At 35.4% G+C, this 21,003-nt stretch overlaps 1 protein-coding gene across 5 annotated transcripts in view; it reads left to right on the top strand.

Annotated features, from left to right (window-relative positions):
- The window catches only part of RSG7 (Regulator of G-protein signaling 7), a 143,841-nt gene extending 123,795 nt beyond the window's left edge, over positions 1 to 20,046 (top strand). For 2 of the 5 annotated variants that reach the window (XM_071668530.1, XM_071668529.1), the window contains exons 13-14: positions 4,555 to 4,670; positions 15,740 to 15,877. In XM_071668530.1, the coding sequence (XP_071524631.1) occupies positions 4,555 to 4,623 (69 nt within the window). In that variant the 3' untranslated portion in view covers positions 4,624 to 4,670; positions 15,740 to 15,877. Of the gene's footprint in view, positions 1 to 4,554; positions 4,671 to 15,739 lie in introns of all 5 variants that reach the window. The other 3 variants (XM_071668532.1, XM_071668533.1, XM_071668531.1) reach the window with 3 other exon arrangements.
- Positions 20,047 to 21,003: the final 957 nt, after the last annotated feature.

Here is a 21,003-nt window from a genome sequence, read left to right as displayed (position 1 = left end):
CTCCGATTTTCAGTATGAAGATGAAGCTTTGATGAATGAGAAACATTCTGTCACTATGGGGAAGTCTCTTGGCCAAAGTAAAGGAGTCCTCATTCTTTTAGTAGGGATAATAAAGGCTTTATTATTCCCACCCTGAGGGCCATTAGTCCTTCAACTAATTGATTGACCATTGTCCATTAAGCACCTTTGGCTCTATAAGATGTCTTCTAATAAGGTTCCCTCAGCAATACCACTGTGAAAAGGTACTATTTTGAATTTGCTTAGATCCGTAAAGAAAAGAAGAGAAGGTAAATGACAGAGATGGACGGTTGGGCTGAGTGTAAATTTGAAGAGTGGCTCTCAAGAATTCTTGTAGGCACAAAATATGTTATATTCTTCATAACTTCATTCCTCTTTGATAGAATCTGTCCTATGAGCATCTCATTTCACCATTTGGTGGGCCACTGTGCTATGAGCATCTCCAGTTTAACAGAACTTAAGGATACCTGGGTACTCCAAACACTGGAAGGTACCATTTTGAATTCTTTCCAACCCACATCAAGGACCCTTTTTATAGGACTCCTGTAGCTTTGAATCATTGCTTCACGTGGAGAGGGGTGCTCTTTGACGCTCTGTCACTTTCCATCTGCTGACAAATGGTGTTGCCTGATTGAAGGTGACTTCCTGTTTGCAGTTTTACCATTTTCAAAAAAGAAATCTGGAACACCTTTATAATTCTGATTTTGTCATTAAAGTCTTTAAAGTGCAATGTGAAGATTGCAGTTAACTTGTACTATAAATAACTTTTATGAGAAACTTTTCCAAAATTGTAATTCAGAAAGAAAAATCAGTTTGCATAAAGTCTCCATTTTTCAGTATGAAGATGAAGCTTTGATGAATGAGAAACATTCTGTCACTATGGGGAAGTCTCTTGGCCAAAGTAAAGGAGTCCTCATTCTCCTAGTAGAGATAATAAAGGCTTTATTATTCCCACCCTAAGGGCCATTAGTCCTTCAACTAATTAATTGACCATTGTCCAGTAAGCACCTTTGGCTCTATAAGACGTCTTTAATAAGGTTCCCTCAGCAATACCACTGCGAAAAGGTACTATTTTGAATTTGCTCAGATCCGTAAAGAAAAGAAGAGAAAGTAAATGACTGAGATGGACGGTTGGGCTGAGTGTAAATTTGAAGAGTGGCTCTCAAGAATTCTTGTAGGCACAAAATATGTTATATTCTTCATAACTTCATTCCTCTTTGATAGGATCTGTCCTATGAGCATCTCATTTCACCATTTGGTGGGCCACTGTGCTATGAGCATCTCCAGTTTAACAGAACTTAAGGATACCTGGGTACTCCAAACACTGGGAGGTACCATTTTGAATTCTTTCCAACCCACATCAAGGAGGAAAGAAAATGAGAAAGGAGAACTCCATTTTTTGTTGAGATTTGTTCTTTTTGGAGAGTGCATGGAAGAATGGTATTCTCCTTTACTTTAGGTGTAGGAGGCTGAAAATGATGTAAATGGAACTCAAGTTTAAGGATGAATTTTCTCTGATCAAGGTGACTACTGAACTCCATAGACCTCAGCTAACAATGTCCTTGAGGGGGAGGTACTTGAGGTAGGTTCTTGCAGCTGAAGAATGTTGTGTCTTTAATATAATTTTCTACACCATTATCATTGTACTTGGCAGTCAGCAATCATATTTTAGACTGAGGATTCAAAATGAATGCCCTTGCTGTTTTTGTGTGTTTTTATAGCCAATGAGGAAATTATGAGATTGTTACCTTTCCATCTTATTGAGGAGGCAGTGATGAGAATGTTACTTTTCCAGCTTTTGAAAAACTTCTCCATTATGTTTCCAGCAAAGAACTTCTGATTAGGTTGCAGTTTTACCCAGTTTAAGTCCTGATGGAAGCAGAGCAGTGCACTGTGCTTTGATATGGCATGTATCTTACTAACTCATTGCCATGAGACCAATGTGATGAGTAATAGGGTCTTATGCAAAAGGTACTCTTCCAAAAGTTGGGAGTTAAAGTTACCCAGGAGTAACACCAGGACTTTTTACAAGACCAAAAAGGTTAAAAGGCTAAGGTGCAGATCATTCAATGAAGAATGATCACTAAAGTTTTCCAGTACATACTTTGTTTAAATCTATACCAAAACCCCATAGCCATAGGCTCTTGAGGAGCAGCTTTATAAAAAGCAGTAGAATTTTTGTTCTACCAACTTTTCCATAGTATTGAAGAGATAAGAAAGATAGAAGAAAGAGGGCAGACGTAAGAATTTTTCTGAAAGAAAGCCCTCAGCATTTGAAACACTGAAATTTTGGAAATCTTTTCAGTATTTTTGATCTTGACTTGCCATAGAAATTCCAAAGAATTATATATGATTTAGTCTGTTGAACTTTGAGGTAATTTCTGTAGGTTTCATTGAGAAATTCTTAGACATGTAATTGGCAAAGCTGTGTTATTACCTTTCATTGGCAGTATGTGGCTGAAGGGGAGAGAGGGATTGATATTGGTTGTAGGCAAAGATTGAGTAAAACTAGTGATTAAGGTCTGTGCTTTCCACTGAGAGGTCACTGGGGTCACTGAATTTCAATTATGACCCAGTTTTTAAAGCACTTGGTAAAATATCATGATTGGATGGAAGAGGTAAACCCATTCCATGTGGTTTCAGTTTACTCATAGGCATTTCCTCTCTGAAGAATATCCTCCTTAAGGGAAATTTAGTTTTTGAATAAGGCATTCTTTTTTATTGCCATCTGTTCTCTCTGGGAAGAGATTCCCTGAGATTTGAATCCACTGATGTACTGTTTCTTTCCCTGAGATCACACATGACTGGAGGTATGTCAACTAAGACAGGGCATTTTTCCATTTGTTACAGATCATATGAGAGATGATTTCTCTGTCCTCTGCTTGATATGAAACTAACTCTGTCATTTATAGTATTGGGAGACGGTCTTTTCTCTTGGTGTAAGAAGGATTGCATTGTTTTCATGTTGTCTTAGTGGTATGATATTTTGAAAAGATTATTGGAATGTGCAGTTTTTATCTTATGCCAAGCTGACTTTGTTTCTTCATCCTAAGGCCCACATTTGTGTCCTTTTGATGAATAGTAATTCCGTCCTTTTACTTAGAGAAGTGGCAAAAGAGCCTTTAGAGGATTTGATGCTTGGAGATAAGAAGTTTCTGTCCATCACAGAAACTTTCGCTGGATTGGATATCAAATCATTGAACACGTCACCTCTTGTAGCATAAGCATAAGTGAATAGTCAGTGACACTTTTGGTGCAAAGCCTTCTCCACCAGTTCTCAATCACTCTTTTGGGGACTATGCATTAACTTCTATGACATACCATGGACATGTGAAGTATGTTAGCTCACATTTTTGCATATATCCTTTACTTTTACATGCATTTCTTTCATTTGATGATGAGAAACAGAAAATATAAATGACACACACACTCCAAAAGTCTTCCTCCACCATTCATGTGAGGGGTATGCATGTTAATTTCAGCATTATGCTATGGATATGTAAAGTAAGGTAGTTTACTATTTTGTATGTATCCTTTCATTTTACATGTATTTCTTTTATTTTATGATAGCAAACAGATAAATAGAAACATGATTTGAATGACACAAATTTCTAGACCCTTCTCTTCCACCATTCCTCTTGGGGATATATGCATTATCTTCAGTGTTATATCATGGCCATAGAAATTGTGGTACCTTTTTTATTTTTTTACTTATTTTTTTTTTTTACTTGTATATATTTCAATTTATATTGAGAAAGAAAGTATGAAGACCTTCTTTTGTGTCCATATTGTGATCGACTTTTCGGGTCGCCCATCATTTAAGGGTTAAGGGTAAGTTGAAGTAGGTAGAAAAAAGAAAGAAGGGTTATTATATTATAGGTAAATAATAAGATATACAGATGTTGGAAGTGTCACTATGAAAGGATAGTATGAAGTTGACAGTGTTTGATAAACAATAGAGTGGATTGCACTGTGTGTTTTGCCCATTTGAGCCACCAGTAAAAGTCATTGTAGTCATATTTTATCTAGTAACCAGCTGATACAGTTTCTGTAACCTGGATAATGAAAGTTGATGATAATGAGAACTTTATACATGATTTGAAAATTTTGGTTTTCTTCTCAGATAAGGGTTAATATAAAATAATGTACAGCAAAAGGGAAAAATATTTGATATTCTAAAAACCAATCACTGACATAAAAACATTGATTTTTCATTTTCTCTTCTTTTATGCCATAAGCAAAATTATATAGTTGTTGACCATGTACTGAGAATCTGCTGTCATATGATACTTATGAATTCAATAATGATAAATGCTAAATAAAGAATTCCTGAATGTCAAAAGGATGCTTTATAATGTTCATTGATATGGATGTTAGGTATGCATACCAGTGTTGAAACAGTTACTCTAGTTCAGTTTTGTTAGTTTATTTTTACTCTAAACCTGTCTGTAGGAAAGATATTCCTGCGTCACATTCCAAAGTTTTGACAAATTTTAGATGCTTAGCCAACGTCCTTATCCTCATCTGTCTTCCTAGACTTCAGTGAAGGGGATCAGATCAATAGTACACTTCAGCAAAGGGAAGGATGCTCCCCCACCATCCTAGTAGTGACTGGAGAAGTAACCTGCATGCTTCCTAACAACCCCCAGCTGGTGAGACATTGATGTTGTGTGTAATGCCATGGGGGTTGGCATCATAGCTATTGCATGAATTTTATTTACATTTTTACATATTGAAATTTGATAGATATCAAAAATCTATTTTGTATCACAAAGATTTCTTTCTGTAAATGTACTAATTGGAGTATGCTTGTTTTGCTGCTATACTAATTTTCTTTTCACTGTCATAATGTTGCTAAATAACCATCTCGCACTCATTGGTGACAAAGCAGGACTCTGTCTTTCACCAAGCAGTCATGCTACATTTGAAGCTTTTGTATATCAGTATATCTAAATCCTAAAATTTGCATGTCCATTCCTGCAACACACACACACATAATTGCATATTTACACCTTGATCAACTTCAAAGTTGGTTTGATAAATGAATGATGGAACTCAATCATAATAAATGCAAAGTAATGCGGATGGAACACAGTGAAAGGAGCTCTCAGTGAGATTATAATGTATTGGGAAATAAGCTATAGGAATCCGTAAGAGAAAGAAAGTAGTTAACGTTGTGCCTCACCTGTTGACTGAATTACGCATAAAGAATTGAAAAGGAGATATACTTTCTGCTGTAAGTATAATGGATAAGGATATGCTTGGTAAACTATTTACAATCTATATATTAGACCAGAACTGGAATATACTCCATAAACATGGCCATCACACATAAGGAAGCATAAAAATTAAAATCAAAGAGTCCAGAGAAAGGCTTGTGAGTTGGTACATAATGTAAGAAAGCTGAGCTACAAAGAGAGAATGAGGTCTAGAAATCTGCATACCATGGAGGAGAGAAGAGTAAGGGGTCAAGTTTCCAAAATCAGTTGAATAATGTTGAAAGTGAACAGTTATTCTTGAAATGTAATGATGATAAAAACAGAGAGCGTGACAAGAAGCTTAGCAAAAAGCTTTATAGGAAGGAAATGAAGATTTAGTGTATGTTGGCAGATGGTTGGAGAAAACTGAATGATGAAACTGTAGATGCTATCAGTATACCATAAAGATGATTAAAAAGCTACTGAATGGTAAAGAAAGTTCAAGATATGGGACCCTGTGAGTCAAATGCTCCCCCTATACTGTACAAATAAGTAATTATAAGTTGCAGTAGTGGTTGAAGAAATGGTTCATGAAATTTCACATTGGAAAATACAGAATCATATAGATAGGAAGGGGCTAAACAGATCAGCTAGCAATTACCATACTGAAGAAACAATTCACAAGCGTTATAATGTGAAAGGAACTCCGGAGTTGAATGAGAATCCTAAACTTGTCATCAGATCATGTGATAAGGATCATGTAGAAAACAAATTATACTTTGGTAAATATCAGAACTTCCTCCAAGTACATGAAAAAAGATGTTTAGGAAAAATACACTTGACATACATTTGTCCAAAGTTAGAATATGCCACATCAGTTAGGTCTCATCAAGTGAGAGGTTATAAGAAAATGCAGGATAGATTTCACAGGAATGCAACAAGAATGGTACAAAAATTGAGTGAGGTGAGCTTTGAAGAAAAGAAAGTTAAGGAGAGATATAACTATATAGAAATGCCTAGGAGGCCGTAGTGCCATTAATAGAGAACATTTCTTTGAAGTCTACAGAGAATCTAAAACAGGAGAGTATAACTGAATGTTGGGCAGGAAAAGTGTGTGGAGAGATGTGATGAAGCATTTTTTCAGGAACAAAGCTGTGGACACAGACCAAATTAAGCAAAAAATTAAAAGAATTATAGGAATGCAAGGATGAGAAGTGAGGTCCCATGAATTTAAAGCTCCTTATAACATAAACAAAGGTAACAACAAATGAGTAATTATGCACACAATGGTATATTGTGAAAGGCTTTGATATGAATTTAGTGTAGCAGGGAATAAGCAACAAGTCTTGTTTGTAAAAGGGATGGAACACCATCTCAGGAGGACTGTCAAGGATGCAAACTCTCTCCTGGCAAATATAAGACTTGCATTTAAGTTCATGGGTAAGGAGAAATTCAGCACACTAAATAAAGTATATTTCAGACATAGAATATGCCTCTCAAATTTGACAGCACATTTAAAGAAGCATAAAGAATTAGTATACAAGGTTCAGAGAAGGACAGAGATGATGATATCTGAACTAAGGTGGCCGAGTTAGAGGAATAGGTTGAAGGGCAGAAATTTGCCCTCCATTGAAAAAAGAAGATTAAGGGACTTGATCACAGACAGAAAGTTCTCGAACCAGATTGACAGTATCAGTAATTAACATTTTATTTGAGATGTAAAGATGGAGAAACCAGAGGCCAAAACAACAAACTAATCAAGGATTATTAGTGGATGAATGAATTAGCTAAGTTATGACCGTGAATGCTAACAGCATACAAAACTTTAAGAAGTTGTATGATAGAAAAAGCTCAAAAGATGGGGTCACAGAGATGTATAGCTCCCTCATACTGTATATTTACCTAATCACACAGACACACACACACACAGACTTCTGCAGTGACTGGACCCGCCTAGGTTTGAATCCTTAGCATGGCACTGGACTGGTTGATAAATGGGTACCTGGCTTAGGCTTGGGTGTGTGAGTGTTTGCGTGTGTAAACATAAGAGTAAAGACATGGCATGTATATATACAAGATTAGGAGATGGGGCATTGAGAGTGTTGAACTTTTTCCGTGTGACACATGAATGGTAATCACACATACATATACACGCATTCTGTTGAACTTCTCTGTGTCGTGGAGGCTAAGAAATTACTCATGATGCACAACCCCAATTGCTAATAGAGCTTTTAGGCATAGTATGTGACTGCAGTTCTTGTATGACACCCTCTGATTTAGACAACTATATCAAAGGGTTCAGTAAGACAAATGTCATGAAAGAAAATGGGTCTACATTTTTTTGTGAAATCAGGAATTATTACAGATAATTTAGAATCCAACATCTTTTACAGCCATATACATACATTGAAAAATAGTTCAATAGAATCTTGATTATTGGTAGGAGGAAAACACACAGTATTGGTCAATATTTTAAAAGATATACAACATTATCTGTCATGTTATCACATTCTGCTTCAGTGGGTGTTTTGGTGTTTTGCTTCATTTTGAATTGGCAGAAGTAGATCCAGAGTATGATACTGCAGTGTTCTTTTTTCTTAAAGGGTACACATGCAAGGACATTTAGGTGTTATGGAGATGACTTTTATAAACAAACTGATTTTATCCATTATGGAGAATATATTACACTACACAGCCTCTCATAGGTTGAGAAGCAGTTGCCTTATTGATGGTACTTGGTTATTGCACATATATTCAAAACAGATTTAGGAAAGCCTAACTGGCATAATATAATAGTTTTTTTTTCAAATACCTGTATCATCCTGCAAACCAGTAAGTTTTTTCGATTTTTTGTTTTTAGAAAATGACTGAACGTCATCCAGTAGTGAGCTGCCAGTAAATTATATTCACATATACTCTGTAAACCTGCTGTAACACAGTAAATCAAGGGAGCCTTATTGAGCTATGAGAAATTTACAGTTGTATTGTCATAATTGTTTACACTTCCCATCAGCCAAGGAAAATTTTGTTCTTAGATTGTTTAATTCTTGTAATATATATCATCACCACAAGCATATAATATCTCAGTATCATCATCCACAAACATTTAATGTCTCCTTGTCTCACATAACACTTGACAACACTTAACTCATGTAGTTCATTCTTCGTAACTAGATTTTCTTGCAGTAGATATAAGTAGTAGGTAGGACATTAGACAGGAGCATTAGGTCGAATCAGTGGGTAGGACCATTAGATCGTAGCATCAGGTAGAGGCAGTAGGGTGGAACATTAGGCAGGAATGATAAGTACATTACTTAGAAGCAGTCAGAAGGACTGGGTGTAATGTTTAGATGTCGAAACTTCTTTTCTTCTGAACAGTTACTCCATTTATACAAAGGATTGATTTGTCCTTGTATGAAGTACTGCTTTCATGTCTTGGGTAGTTCTGTCTCTGTATCCTTACTTGACAGGGTTGAGTTGAAAGCAGTCCAATGTATAAAATGTCCCAGGCTAACTTCCCAACTTGACACTTTTACTCAACACTGCATTGTTGGTTCACTTTCCCTTTTCAATAGGTATCACTTTGGCTTTTGCTCCTAAAAGATGGCTGCTTGTGTACCCCCACAATACTTGGCAAGCTGCTGCATCACATGATCGCTGTAGCCATCAGCAACTTGGGTGTGCTGTTTTGATAACTGCTTCTTTCCCTATATGTTGATGCTTTGGAATTCTACCTTCTCATGTCTTTCCTAATAACTATAACCTGGCACATATTAAAGACTTGTTTTTCACTTCCTCCAAAATTCGTGAATACTTTCCCTTGTCTTTTCCTTTTTTCTTTTCATTATTTTCTCTATTATAATTAAGGCCTGTCCTTGATGTGGACTTTTGTTCAAAACTGGAGCCTTCAACATAAAAAAAGAGGAACATTAGGGAGGAGCCTGAGAAAACACTGCAGTAGAGTTGCCCTTTGCCAGTGGCTTTTAAAGAGTAAAGCACTAAAGGCTAAGAAGCATCACTGGAATTCACCAATTATTGAGATTCTTATGCCATTGCCACCCCCACAATGGAGCTCCTGAAGAGAATGGGCATCAGTGATATAGATAGATAGATAGATAGATTATTAGTGAAAGAGAAGAGAGAGGCATTTGGATGATTTTTGCAGGGAAAAATGCAACTGAGTGGGAGATGTATAAAAGAAAGAGACAGGAGGTCAAGAGAAAGGTGCAAGAGGTGAAAAAGAGGGCAAATGAGAGTTGGGGTGAGAGAGTATCATTAAATTTTAGGGAGAATAAAAAGATGTTCTGGAAGGAGGTGAATAAAGTGCGTAAGACAAGGGAGCAAATGGGAGCTTCAGTGAAGGGCGCAAATGGGGAGGTGATAACAAGTAGTGGTGATGTGAGAAGGAGATGGAGTGAGTATTTTGAAGGTTTGTTGAATGTGTTTGATGATAGAGTGGCAGATATAGGGTGTTTTGGTCGAGGTGGTGTGCAAAGTGAGAGGGTTAGGGAAAATGATTTGGTAAACAGAGAAGAGGTAGTAAAAGCTTTGCGGAAGATGAAAGCCGGCAAGGCAGCAGGTTTGGATGGTATTGCAGTGGAATTTATTAAAAAAGGGGGTTGGTAAGGTTATTTAATGTATGTATGACTCATGGTGAGGTGCCTGAGGATTGGCGGAATGCGTGCATAGTGCCATTGTACAAAGGCAAAGGGGATAAGAGTGAGTGCTCAAATTACAGAGGTATAAGTTTGTTGAGTATTCCTGGTAAATTATATGGGAGGGTATTGATTGAGAGGGTGAAGGCATGTACAGAGCATCAGATTGGGGAAGAGAAGTGTGGTTTCACAAGTGGTAGAGGATGTGTGGATCAGGTGTTTGCTTTGAAGAATGTACGTGAGAAATACTTAGAAAAGCAAATGGATTTGTATGTAGCATTTATGGATCTGGAGAAGGCATCTGATAGAGTTGATAGAGATGCTCTGTGGAAGGTATTAAGAATATATGGTGTGGGAGGCAAGTTGTTAGAAGCAGTGAAAAGTTTTTATCGAGGATGTAAGGCATGTGTACGTGTAGGAAGAGAGGAAAGTGATTGGTTCTCAGTGAATGTAGGTTTGCGGCAGGGGTGTGTGATGTCTCCATGGTTGTTTAATTTGTTTATGGATGGGGTTGTTAGGGAGGTGAATGCAAGAGTTTTGGAAAGAGGGGCAAGTATGAAGTCTGTTGGGGATGAGAGAGCTTGGGAAGTGAGTCAGTTGTTGTTCGCTGATGATACAGCGCTGGTGGCTGATTCATGTGAGAAACTGCAGAAGCTGGTGACTGAGTTTGGTAAAGTGTGTGAAAGAAGAAAGTTAAGAGTAAATGTGAATAAGAGCAAGGTTATTAGGTACAGTAGGGTTGAGGGTCAAGTCAGTTGGGAGGTAAGTTTGAATGGAGAAAAACTGGAGGAAGTAAAGTGTTTTAGATATCTGGGAGTGGATCTGGCAGCGGAAGGAACCATGGAAGCGGAAGTGGATCATAGGGTGGGGGAGGGGGCGAAAATCCTGGGAGCCTTGAAGAATGTGTGGAAGTCGAGAACATTATCTCGGAAAGCAAAAATGGGTATGTTTGAAGGAATAGTGGTTCCAACAATGTTGTATGGTTGCGAGGCGTGGGCTATGGATAGAGTTGTGCGCAGGAGGATGGATGTGCTGGAAATGAGATGTTTGAGGACAATGTGTGGTGTGAGGTGGTTTGATCGAGTAAGTAACGTAAGGGTAAGAGAGATGTGTGGAAATAAAAAGAGCGTGGTTGAGAGAGCAGAAGAGGGTGTTTTGAAATGGTTTGGGTACATGGAGAGAATGAGTGAGGAAAGATTGACCAAGAGGATATATGTGTCGGAGGTGGAGGGAACGAGGAGAAGTGGGAGACCAAATTGGAGGTGGAAAGATGGAGTGAAAAAGATTTTGTGTGATTGGGGCCTGAACATGCAGGAGGGTGAAAGGAGGGCAAGGAATAGAGTGAATTGGATCGATGTGGTATACCGGGGTTGACGTGCTGTTAGTGGATTGAATCAGGGCATGTGAAGCGTCTGGGGTAAACCATGGAAAGCTGTGTAGGTATGTATATTTGCGTGTGTGGACGTATGTATATACATGTGTATGGGGGTGGGTTGGGCCATTTCTTTCGTCTGTTTCCTTGCGCTACCTCGCAAACGCGGGAGACCGACAAAAAAAAAAAAATAGATAGATAGATAGATAGATCATCATCATGTCCTAAAGACCTTTTTCTCACCATACAGGAGATAAGTAAGGTAGAATATCTTCAAAGTGCCTCATTTCTTTCCACTTTCACACAGTAACCATTACTGTTCATATATTTACCTTTACCAATTCCTTTACTTTACCTTTAGTTCTCTCTTTGTTTTGTCTGATGTAGGTACATTTCCTCTGCCATTCTTTCACGCTCAGAAATTCTTTCCAGATTTCTGTACATCACTAATTATCTTATTCTTATAATAATTCCATCAGTAACATCATATCTCCAGTTTTATCACTTCTCATTATCTCCTTTCTCATAAGATTAGTCTGAAAAGACATCTATATTTGTTGCTTTGTTAAGCCATTACATTCTGACTCATTTTACCAACATATATGAAAATGCATTTGATTACTTTTACAAACAAATCTTATCCACACTTCACTAAGCTGAAAAAGTGAGATAATTTAGATAGAATTTTCAACTTCCATTAATTGACATCCTTTCACAGCTTTCACACCTTAGTCTTCATTTATCTATATTATACCCACCATAATTCTTAGCACTGTTTATGTTTATCATATACATCACCTGCAGTCTGCATATTTTGGCATAAGCAGAATCTTCCCCAAACAATGTAGTTGCTGACATTCTTTGATATTTCATTAAATATGATTCAGTTTAATTGATATGCTTTATAACGGTATAGTGGAAGTTGCATTAAAATAGGTTTGCAGGATTAAATTGAAATTATAATGACACTAAAATATACGTTAAAAACACAGTAATGGTTGATCAGTGATAGCTAAGATCTTATGCGGTGAAGAAGAATTAACTTTATTGTCTCTATGTTTAGAAAATACAGAGTAGTAAATCAGGACTCATTGTAAAAAGTTATTAAGCCCTTTCAGGTTTTTCCAGCAATAATTTCAGTTTGCCTTTTGAATATTAATGGTAATAACCTCATATCAAATGCTTCAGCACTGTAAAGTATTGTAGTGCGTTTCCAAATGCATCATCTTATTCCCAACAATGAAGTACAGTAGGGTGGTCATTTGAACTGTAGTCACCTGCATGATGTCCTTTAAGAGTTAAGTGTTGTAACCATACACGGAGAAACTAGTGATATGGTTTACTGATTCCTTCATAGGTGGTGACAATTATGCTTCATGACAAAATTGAGTTGAATTTAATTATACTAATTGAGATGTAAGTATTCATCATATGTTCAGAATTTGGCAGCCAGTAAGAGGACACATTACATATATTACCTTAAGGAATTTTTTAGTTGTATATTCTTTATGTCTTTTATGTCTTCTTAGACTGATTTCATTCTCTATTTCTCACCAAGACAGGTATGGACAACTGATTATTGTGTGCAAGACTTCATAAAACTTTATTTTTCATTTTATTATATATATATATATATATATATATATATATTTTCTTCTATAAGTTAAGACCCTTAAATGAGACTTGATGTATTTAGCAAGGAAGTATCCTGTTGAATTTTTTGCCATTAAATATGCATTTATTGCTTGTAGTAGCAGTCTTTGACAGTTATATAAGATTATGGTGCTAAAAGAATTACTGGATCAATTAATGTACTTCATTCTAACCATGCAAAATGCCTACTGAATAAATGTTAGACAAATGTGACATGTTTACTGCTTGTATTGATCGATATAGGTATCTGGTAGAGAGGAGGGAAGGGTTTTAGAATATATGAGACTGTATGGATTAAGAAAGTAGTTACTGTTAACAGTACAAAATATTCCAGAAGGGGAAATGAGGGAGAGGTCAGATTTAGGGGAGGAGCAAGTGATATAAATGATAAGGTTAGGCAGGGAGTTGCTGTGTCATTTTTCATAGTTCAAGATGATGGTACAGTGAGAGGTTTTGCCAATAGAGAGAGAATTTCCATTAGAGAATCATGAAAGGGGGTGATAACAATTAATGCCATTTATACAAATGATACTGAAATGTACTAAAGATATTGACAAATGCATTACAGGAAAATGTGAATTATCGGAGAAATAGAATTTGCGAGTAAAATAGGATTGTAATAAAAATTGAAAACTAAGAATGAAGCAAATAAGTGACATTGTGTAAAAGAGAAGAATCAAAGCATACATCTTATTTAAGTGGACTGAAGGTGACAAGAATTTAGGTTTTAGAAAATGGATTGCATTCTTAGTAGTCTTGACTGAATGGAGGAAAAAATATTCCAAAGGGTATTGGATGGTAAGCTGGTTGTTGTAATGTTCTGGGATACATTAAAAAAAGCAGTTTCTGGGTGTTAAAATGCTATTGGAGGAGAGTATGAAGGCCATATTTTAATTTTTTTTTTGTGTGGCTTTTGTCTATGTGTTCTGTAGTGATTGTATGTGATGAAACCTTTCCTTCTGGTTATAGACAGAGTGAAGCTGTGATCTGGATTTGTGTGTAACTTAGCTCTTAACTTGCCTGTTGCATAGAACTAGAGGACATGAAAACTACAAGCAAGTAAACAGTTCATACATGCCTGAATCATATATAACTGATAAATTCCTTTACTTCTATGTGTACATCATTGCCTTCTCACTTCATAAGGTAATGTTAGGAACAGATGAACAAACTGTCTCATTTGCACACATCTAATTGCTAGCTGTCATGTGTATATGTATATAATGTATATTTCATATGTATGTAAACATATTGGGTTTGGCAGAGGTATGTTTTGAGAAATGCTAATGACTTATAGTTTGAGTGCTCAGAGTGTTGTATAAAGAGTCAAGATAGAAAGAGAATTAAGAAGTTAGATATATGGAGCGGGGAAAAGATTAGGCAAAATGGTAGGGACACGATAGAAGAGAGGAACAAGAAGTGCGTGCTTTTGTGAGGTGAATGAGCTAACTTAGGGCTAATTTAGGAAACCGGTTTTTAACTACTCATGGAGAATTAGGTCAGTACAGTTTACAGGATTGTAATTCAGTGGATTTAGAAGAATCTGTTAAGTACATCCAGTTGTGTAATGGAAAATGGCATAATAGATACTAATCAGTTGACGTGGTTTATTTTTAAAAAAGAATGGTGGAAAACAATTAGCTTGGAAGATTATTATTATTATTAGTTTGGTATATCAATTTTAGGGGTAAAATGCAGAGAGAGAAAACTGGTAGTACTATTATATTTTCACTAAAAAAAATTTGCATTTATAAGATACATTAATGTATTGTATAGTCTTTAATGAGGTATACCATTTTCAAGAGTAATGCTCATTTTTGTACATCATAAGTGCAGTACATATTCAAAAATATTTTACGCTCTTTGTACAATTTTTACCATAAATGAACTGTGCAATATCCATAAAACAGCAGCAACTGTAGCAAGTTTTTTTTCATGATATATGATCTGATAGTATGCCCTGATTATTTAATAATTAAGCCTAAATGATAATTTCAGCTAATAAAGTTTTTGAGTTTAAATTATCACTATGATACCACTATGTTCAGTTATTTGTTAAGTGGTTATGATGAGCTTACAGTTTAATGGTTGATGAGAGATCCACTACATTATCTTGTTTGTGGGAATGAGTGCATACATCTTACAGCCTTATAATAACTGACAAAATAAATGGGAAATATATAATGGGTGATGAGAGACTCAATATATGTCTTGTTTGTTGGAATCGTTCCATGCATTTTACAGCTTTATAATGACCAGAATAAATGGGAAATATAGATATAGTATATATATTATTAAACAGCATTTTTTAATCATTTCAAAATTCAGTGAAAAAGTTTTTACCCATGAAATTTGTTTTCCTGCTGTGAGATTTATCTAATCATGTCTCAGTAAGAGAACATAAAAGATTTGGTACAAAAAAAATTGACTCGTACATCTGTTTTTGCCATCATCCACTACCACAGGATGTATCCCTTCATGCAAGAATTCTTATGCTTGGATGTTAGTGTGACAAGATGACCAGATCTCTGCTTTTCAGTATGACATGATTGATGTTGTTAAGTATATGAAAGAAACCAAAGTTTGAAAATTTTATAGTACTAGTTTGTGTTCTGAAGATGTGGAGTACAAAAGAGTACATGTGAAGAAACATGTGAATGATTTTTTGCTAAAAAAAAACTTTTTGAACAGCAGCAGTTATTATTATTATTATTATTATAGCATACATATCTGATCATGGATGATGTCTATAAGACTTGTATTGTATCAGATAATACTTAGGAAAGTAAGAATGTTGATAACTAATATTGGTTGAATATTAATACTTTGTTTGGGTCTTGCAGACTGGGAAGTCATTTATGATACCCAAGCTGTCAACACTCAACATTGGAACAAACAGTTAGCTAGATCAGAAACCCAAAAAAGTCTTCAGTGAAAGTGGATGGTCATCCATTTTACAAGTCCACATCAAATCTCAAGTGAGAGTGGACATCCATCACTGCACTGTCGTATGGGTACAGCATCTCCACTGAGAGTGGATGTCTGTTATTGTCACAAGTCCATTTCCAGTGACAGTGTAAACGTCCTCACCAAGGCTCCTGTGAGAGTGGTTGTCCATCATTGCCACATGTTCTTATCATATGTGTGGTGAGAGTGGGCATCAATTACTGTTCATAGCACGTCCCCCATGTGAATGGACTTCTATCACTGTCACATGTCCATGTCAGTTGCTCCACAAGAGTGGACATCCACCACTGTTACAACTTCACACATGTCTGGTGAGAGTGGACATCCATCACTGTACCAAGTCCATGTCAACTCTTCTGTGAAAGGGGATGTTCCTCACTGTCACAAGTCCACATTAAGTTTCCAGTGAGAATGGATGTCCATCACTCACGAATCTGTATTGCATGTACCATGCAAGTGGGTTTATCTCACTGTTATAAGTCCATACCAAGCTTGTGATGAGAGTAGGGTGTCCACAAGTCCACATCGAGTCTTCAGTGAGTGGATGGCCATTTGTCACAAGTTTACATCATGTGCACACTGAGGGGGTGGATGGTTATCACTGTTATAAATTTGCATTATATTTCCAGTGAGTGTGGATGGTTATCAGTGACTGAAGTTTATACCAAAGTAACGGTAAAGTGTCATCAGTAGTGGTCTTATGAAACTCCTGATGGTAATCATATCCACATTGAGTCTGCTGAAAACTAGCACAATAACCTCAGACTGTTGTGTTTGTCAAATTCATATAGAATTTTGGTTATTTGATACATAATCCTCCTAAAAGATGACACACTATGGAAATGCGATCAGCTCAAGTTTCCCTCAAGATGCGACTCTCAAGAGCTAAGCTCATGCAGCAGATCAGAGTCTACAAGGAAATATGCAGTTACAACTCTGGTCCAAGTTCAAAATCTTTACTGAGACATCACAGTGATATGCAGTCTGTAAGATCGGTGATTCAGTTTCTATAAGTAATTAAACAAGGCAATATTAAAGTTGTATGTATCTGATATGAAAGAAAACATGTTGTGGATACTGTCTTTCAGTATTGTTAATCATCGTTTAGAAAAACGAGTTGATGCTTTTCGAAAAAAAATTTACAAAGTGAGAGTTATTACTGGGTATGTAACAGAGATGGATATTTCTTTTATATTTTTAGATATGAAGATGATGGACTGCTGTTTTAAAGTTCTCAGGCAATATCATATACAGTACTTAGAAGGTTATAATTAAATATTTCTCAATTTCCTAAGTTTAGAATTTAAATCTGCTTCTAAAATGACTGACTGAAACGATTGTAAGAAGCTATAAATTAAATATTGAAAGTTGTAGCTGCTACTGCTGAGTGTATGAGTACACTATTAAACTGTCACATGAGTCCATTGAAAAAAGGTGCTACCGTATTGCATTTACCTATGTGCATATCACTTCTTTTTCATCCTGGAGTTAATGATCCTTTATTAGAACTAAAGCACAAAAGCAGATAAAATGTGGATACTACATAAAAATGACTGGACACAAAACTGTAAGTGGCAGTGAAGAAGGTGGTCTATAAGTGAATCTTAAATAAAGCTTTCATTGTAGTTTCTGAAAGTTATCAGAATTACTTCATGTTAACCAGTGATTTATTAAAATGGGTTTTACATTTTGAATAGAAGATTAAATTAGAATAATTAGATAAATGACAAGTGATGTTGACATTTGGATGAGAAAATTATTAGACCAAAAGTTGCTGGCAAAGACTTTAGCAACTTCAATGTTTTAAAGGTAGGCCAGCTCCTTCTAGGTTAATTGAAACAGAAAGAGGATGAACTGTTCCAGTGATAATTCTAGGGGTCTTTTTGCCAGTCATGACAACCTACTTATTTCATTTTCTTTGAGCGGACCAATTTTATTATAGAATCTTAATATTGGGGCTGTAAGGGAGACTATAGCAGGATTTCAGAAGTTCTAGTATCACAGTCAGAACTTTTTTTTAATGCATTAATTCCAGAACAATTCTAAGGACTCCCTTTCTATTTTTGTATTTTAATTTTATCATCCTGGTTGCTCAATGCTTTATATAGTCTGCCTTGCAGCTCTGGCAGTGTTCAATGTTTTACAAATATTTCTCCTTTAAGAAGTCATAAATAATTTGGCAAAGAAAAAACTGTACACTCTTTCTCATTATCACAGTAATTTGAATTGCAACAAAATTTAGTAATATTATACCATTAAGATTTGCCTGTTCAAGAACCAAAACTTCTGGCTTGGTAGTATGTATCACAGTAGAACCTCAAAAATACATATTTGATATTAGATGCATGTGTAGACTGCAGAACTTTGCTTCAGTTTATGAGTTCAGAGAACATTAACTTCTACTAGCAAATGAACTATGGTACATTTGAAATTATTACCTATATTGTCTGTTGTTAATTTTGATACAGAGTTGGTTTTCATGAATATAACTGATACCCATTGATTTAGTTCTTGCTATTCCAATCAGTTTAAAGATTCCTCGTATTTATGGAAAGGTTTTGGATTAAAAATTAAAATTCTATTGTGGTACAAATCATACGTTGTTCACCTTGTTCATGATATCCCAGTTTCACCATGCATTCACTAGCAGAAAATTATGTATATATTATGAGGTTCTTGGGGCAGGAAAGTAAAAATATATAAAAAGATTTTTTCTTACAGTGACCAACATGGTATGGTTAAAACATACCCCAATCCAGGCTTTCTATAGGCATTTGTAGACCGGACTTTTAAATGTAGAAAAGTTATAGAATGAGAATTGCATAGCTTTGCCACTTAAGGAAAGTAGAAGGTTTCACAACAGTTGGTCCTCATGTGGCCGTTTGCTAGAGAAATGACAGTAAGCAGCAGCCACAGGTGTGGCTCTGGCACAACCCTTTGTGGTAGGGACACATTTGATATGATCCTAATCCAAAATCACTTATTAAACATAAAGTTGGTAACCTACTAAATCCATCATTCCTTATCACATAAGCTTCAATATCAAACTCATAATTTATGACTTTGACAAAGCAATAGATTTTTGCATTCATATAAGAATGATGCATGTACAGGTGACATTTTGTTATCTATTGTCATTAGATTCAGTTACATCTGTGTTAAACAGTTTAATCTACCAATACATCTAGAACCTTCAGTTTCCAAAAGTAGCCTGGATATTACTGTCATTGCATTGATTTCATTGCTTTGTCTGTCTTGTACATATTGGCACTTTTGTATGCTGAGATCTATTACAACAATGAATCAGAAATCACTCACATATAATTACCTGTTTGTTAGAATATATACGAACCTCTTCCTTAAGAAGCATGAAAAATATCAAGCAGATTACCAGCTATAATCTTTGTCACTCAAGAAATAAATAATTTAAACATGGTGCTATCAATGTCTTGCTGTATTGGAACTTTGACCTTAGGTCAGTCAATCCATAGCCAGTTCTGATATATTTAACAGGTAAAATAGTACTGGCTCTAAAAACAAAACAATATTAAACAAATCTATGATAAAATCTAATATCAATACATTATATATTTGATTTTGAAATAATGTATATCTCTTGTTTACTTGGAGCAATTCAATTAAAACTTCTCATTAATGGATTTTTCATAGAATCACATTGTATGATAAGTACTTTTTACCCAATATTGTGATTCTGATTACTTTGGTATCATGAACATGTAATACATGTATGTGTTTTAAAGGTTCTACTGTGACATATATTTTACATGGTCTGCACAATAGTAAAAGAAATTCAAATGTAGCCGTCCCACCTTTTCAAAGGCATGGCTAAAGCTGAATGAATCAGAATATTAGATTTTTTCCTTATCTAGTAGACTGCATTACTTCATTATTGGCATAATAGCCATCTTTGTATGTGGAGCATTATATTTGACCAAGTAGGGATAGGAAACTTATGAGAATAATAACTTACTTAAAACATACTTCTTAATTTTACAAGAAATGTAAGTGGAAAGAATAGCATAATATATTTTAAAGTGTCAGAAATATTTGTAAATCATTTATTGCTCGTGTAGATAGATATTAAAGTCATATAGATTCTTGAATTATCATGGGAAAATAAGTTATATGCTATCAAAAAAGTAAAAAAAAAAAAAAAAAAAAATCATGCAGAAAAAGATATTGTAAATGATAGTGAATACCCTGAAAGAAATCTGTTACTGCATATAATCTAATTTTTCCATGCTTGCTTATGAACTGTGAAGGGACTAGGATTCAGGTTCTCAAATGTAGGATTCTGCTTTGAAAACTTTAAACTCAATAGACTATAAAGATTCCATTGTCCCCCCACAGTACCCAGTCGACCAGTCACCGTTGCCAAATCTTCTCTTGTTCATAATAGTCATATAAGTTAAGTTTGCAAGGAGAGAACACTGAAAGGATTCTGATGTTATATATAGCTAGGCTGTAGGAAAGCAACAACTAGTGCAGTTTAAAGAGATGCAATATGATTTTAGGAAATATCATTGTTTTCTCATAGATACTTGCCTCATATAATATGCTTTGTTTATTGTATACTGAATAAAAAATTATTATAAGCTTCATTTATATGACAAATTTGTTCTCTTAAAAATCAAAATTTTATGATAATAGCATTTTTCAATAACATTTAAACTTGGTTTTGTATGACCTAAAAATTGTTGAACATGACCACTAATGGTCCAAATTTACTATCACAGTATATGCCAAAATGCAGTTTATACAAGGCTACGGTATACTGTATGTTAAAAAACAGAAGTTCTTGTTGAATTATATACATACCCAAAGATTTAAACCTTATTTAATGCCAGTATGGTAAAATCCTCACAATCCTGGTATCCATAAGTCTCATCCAGTTGTTTCAACTTTTAAGATAATTGGATTTCAATCTGGCTGAGGTGTAGTGGATAACAGTAATGTATGAAAAGTCTCATTTAGGTTAAGTGGTCAGTTGTGATATGAGCCACAATGCTCTTCCTACAGAACTGATTCATCTGGATAATAAATGTTATGTTTGTTAAAGAGTATATTTTTCAGTTATAGGGTAGAGTGCAAGGATCCTAACAGGGAATGCTGACTGCAT

This window comes from Panulirus ornatus, chromosome 13, assembly GCF_036320965.1.
Source record: "Panulirus ornatus isolate Po-2019 chromosome 13, ASM3632096v1, whole genome shotgun sequence".
In the NCBI taxonomy this organism is placed as follows: Eukaryota; Metazoa; Arthropoda; class Malacostraca; order Decapoda; family Palinuridae; genus Panulirus; species Panulirus ornatus.
The sequence above is the reverse complement of the archived record's forward strand: the minus strand, read 5'-3'. Positions and strand labels throughout refer to the sequence as shown.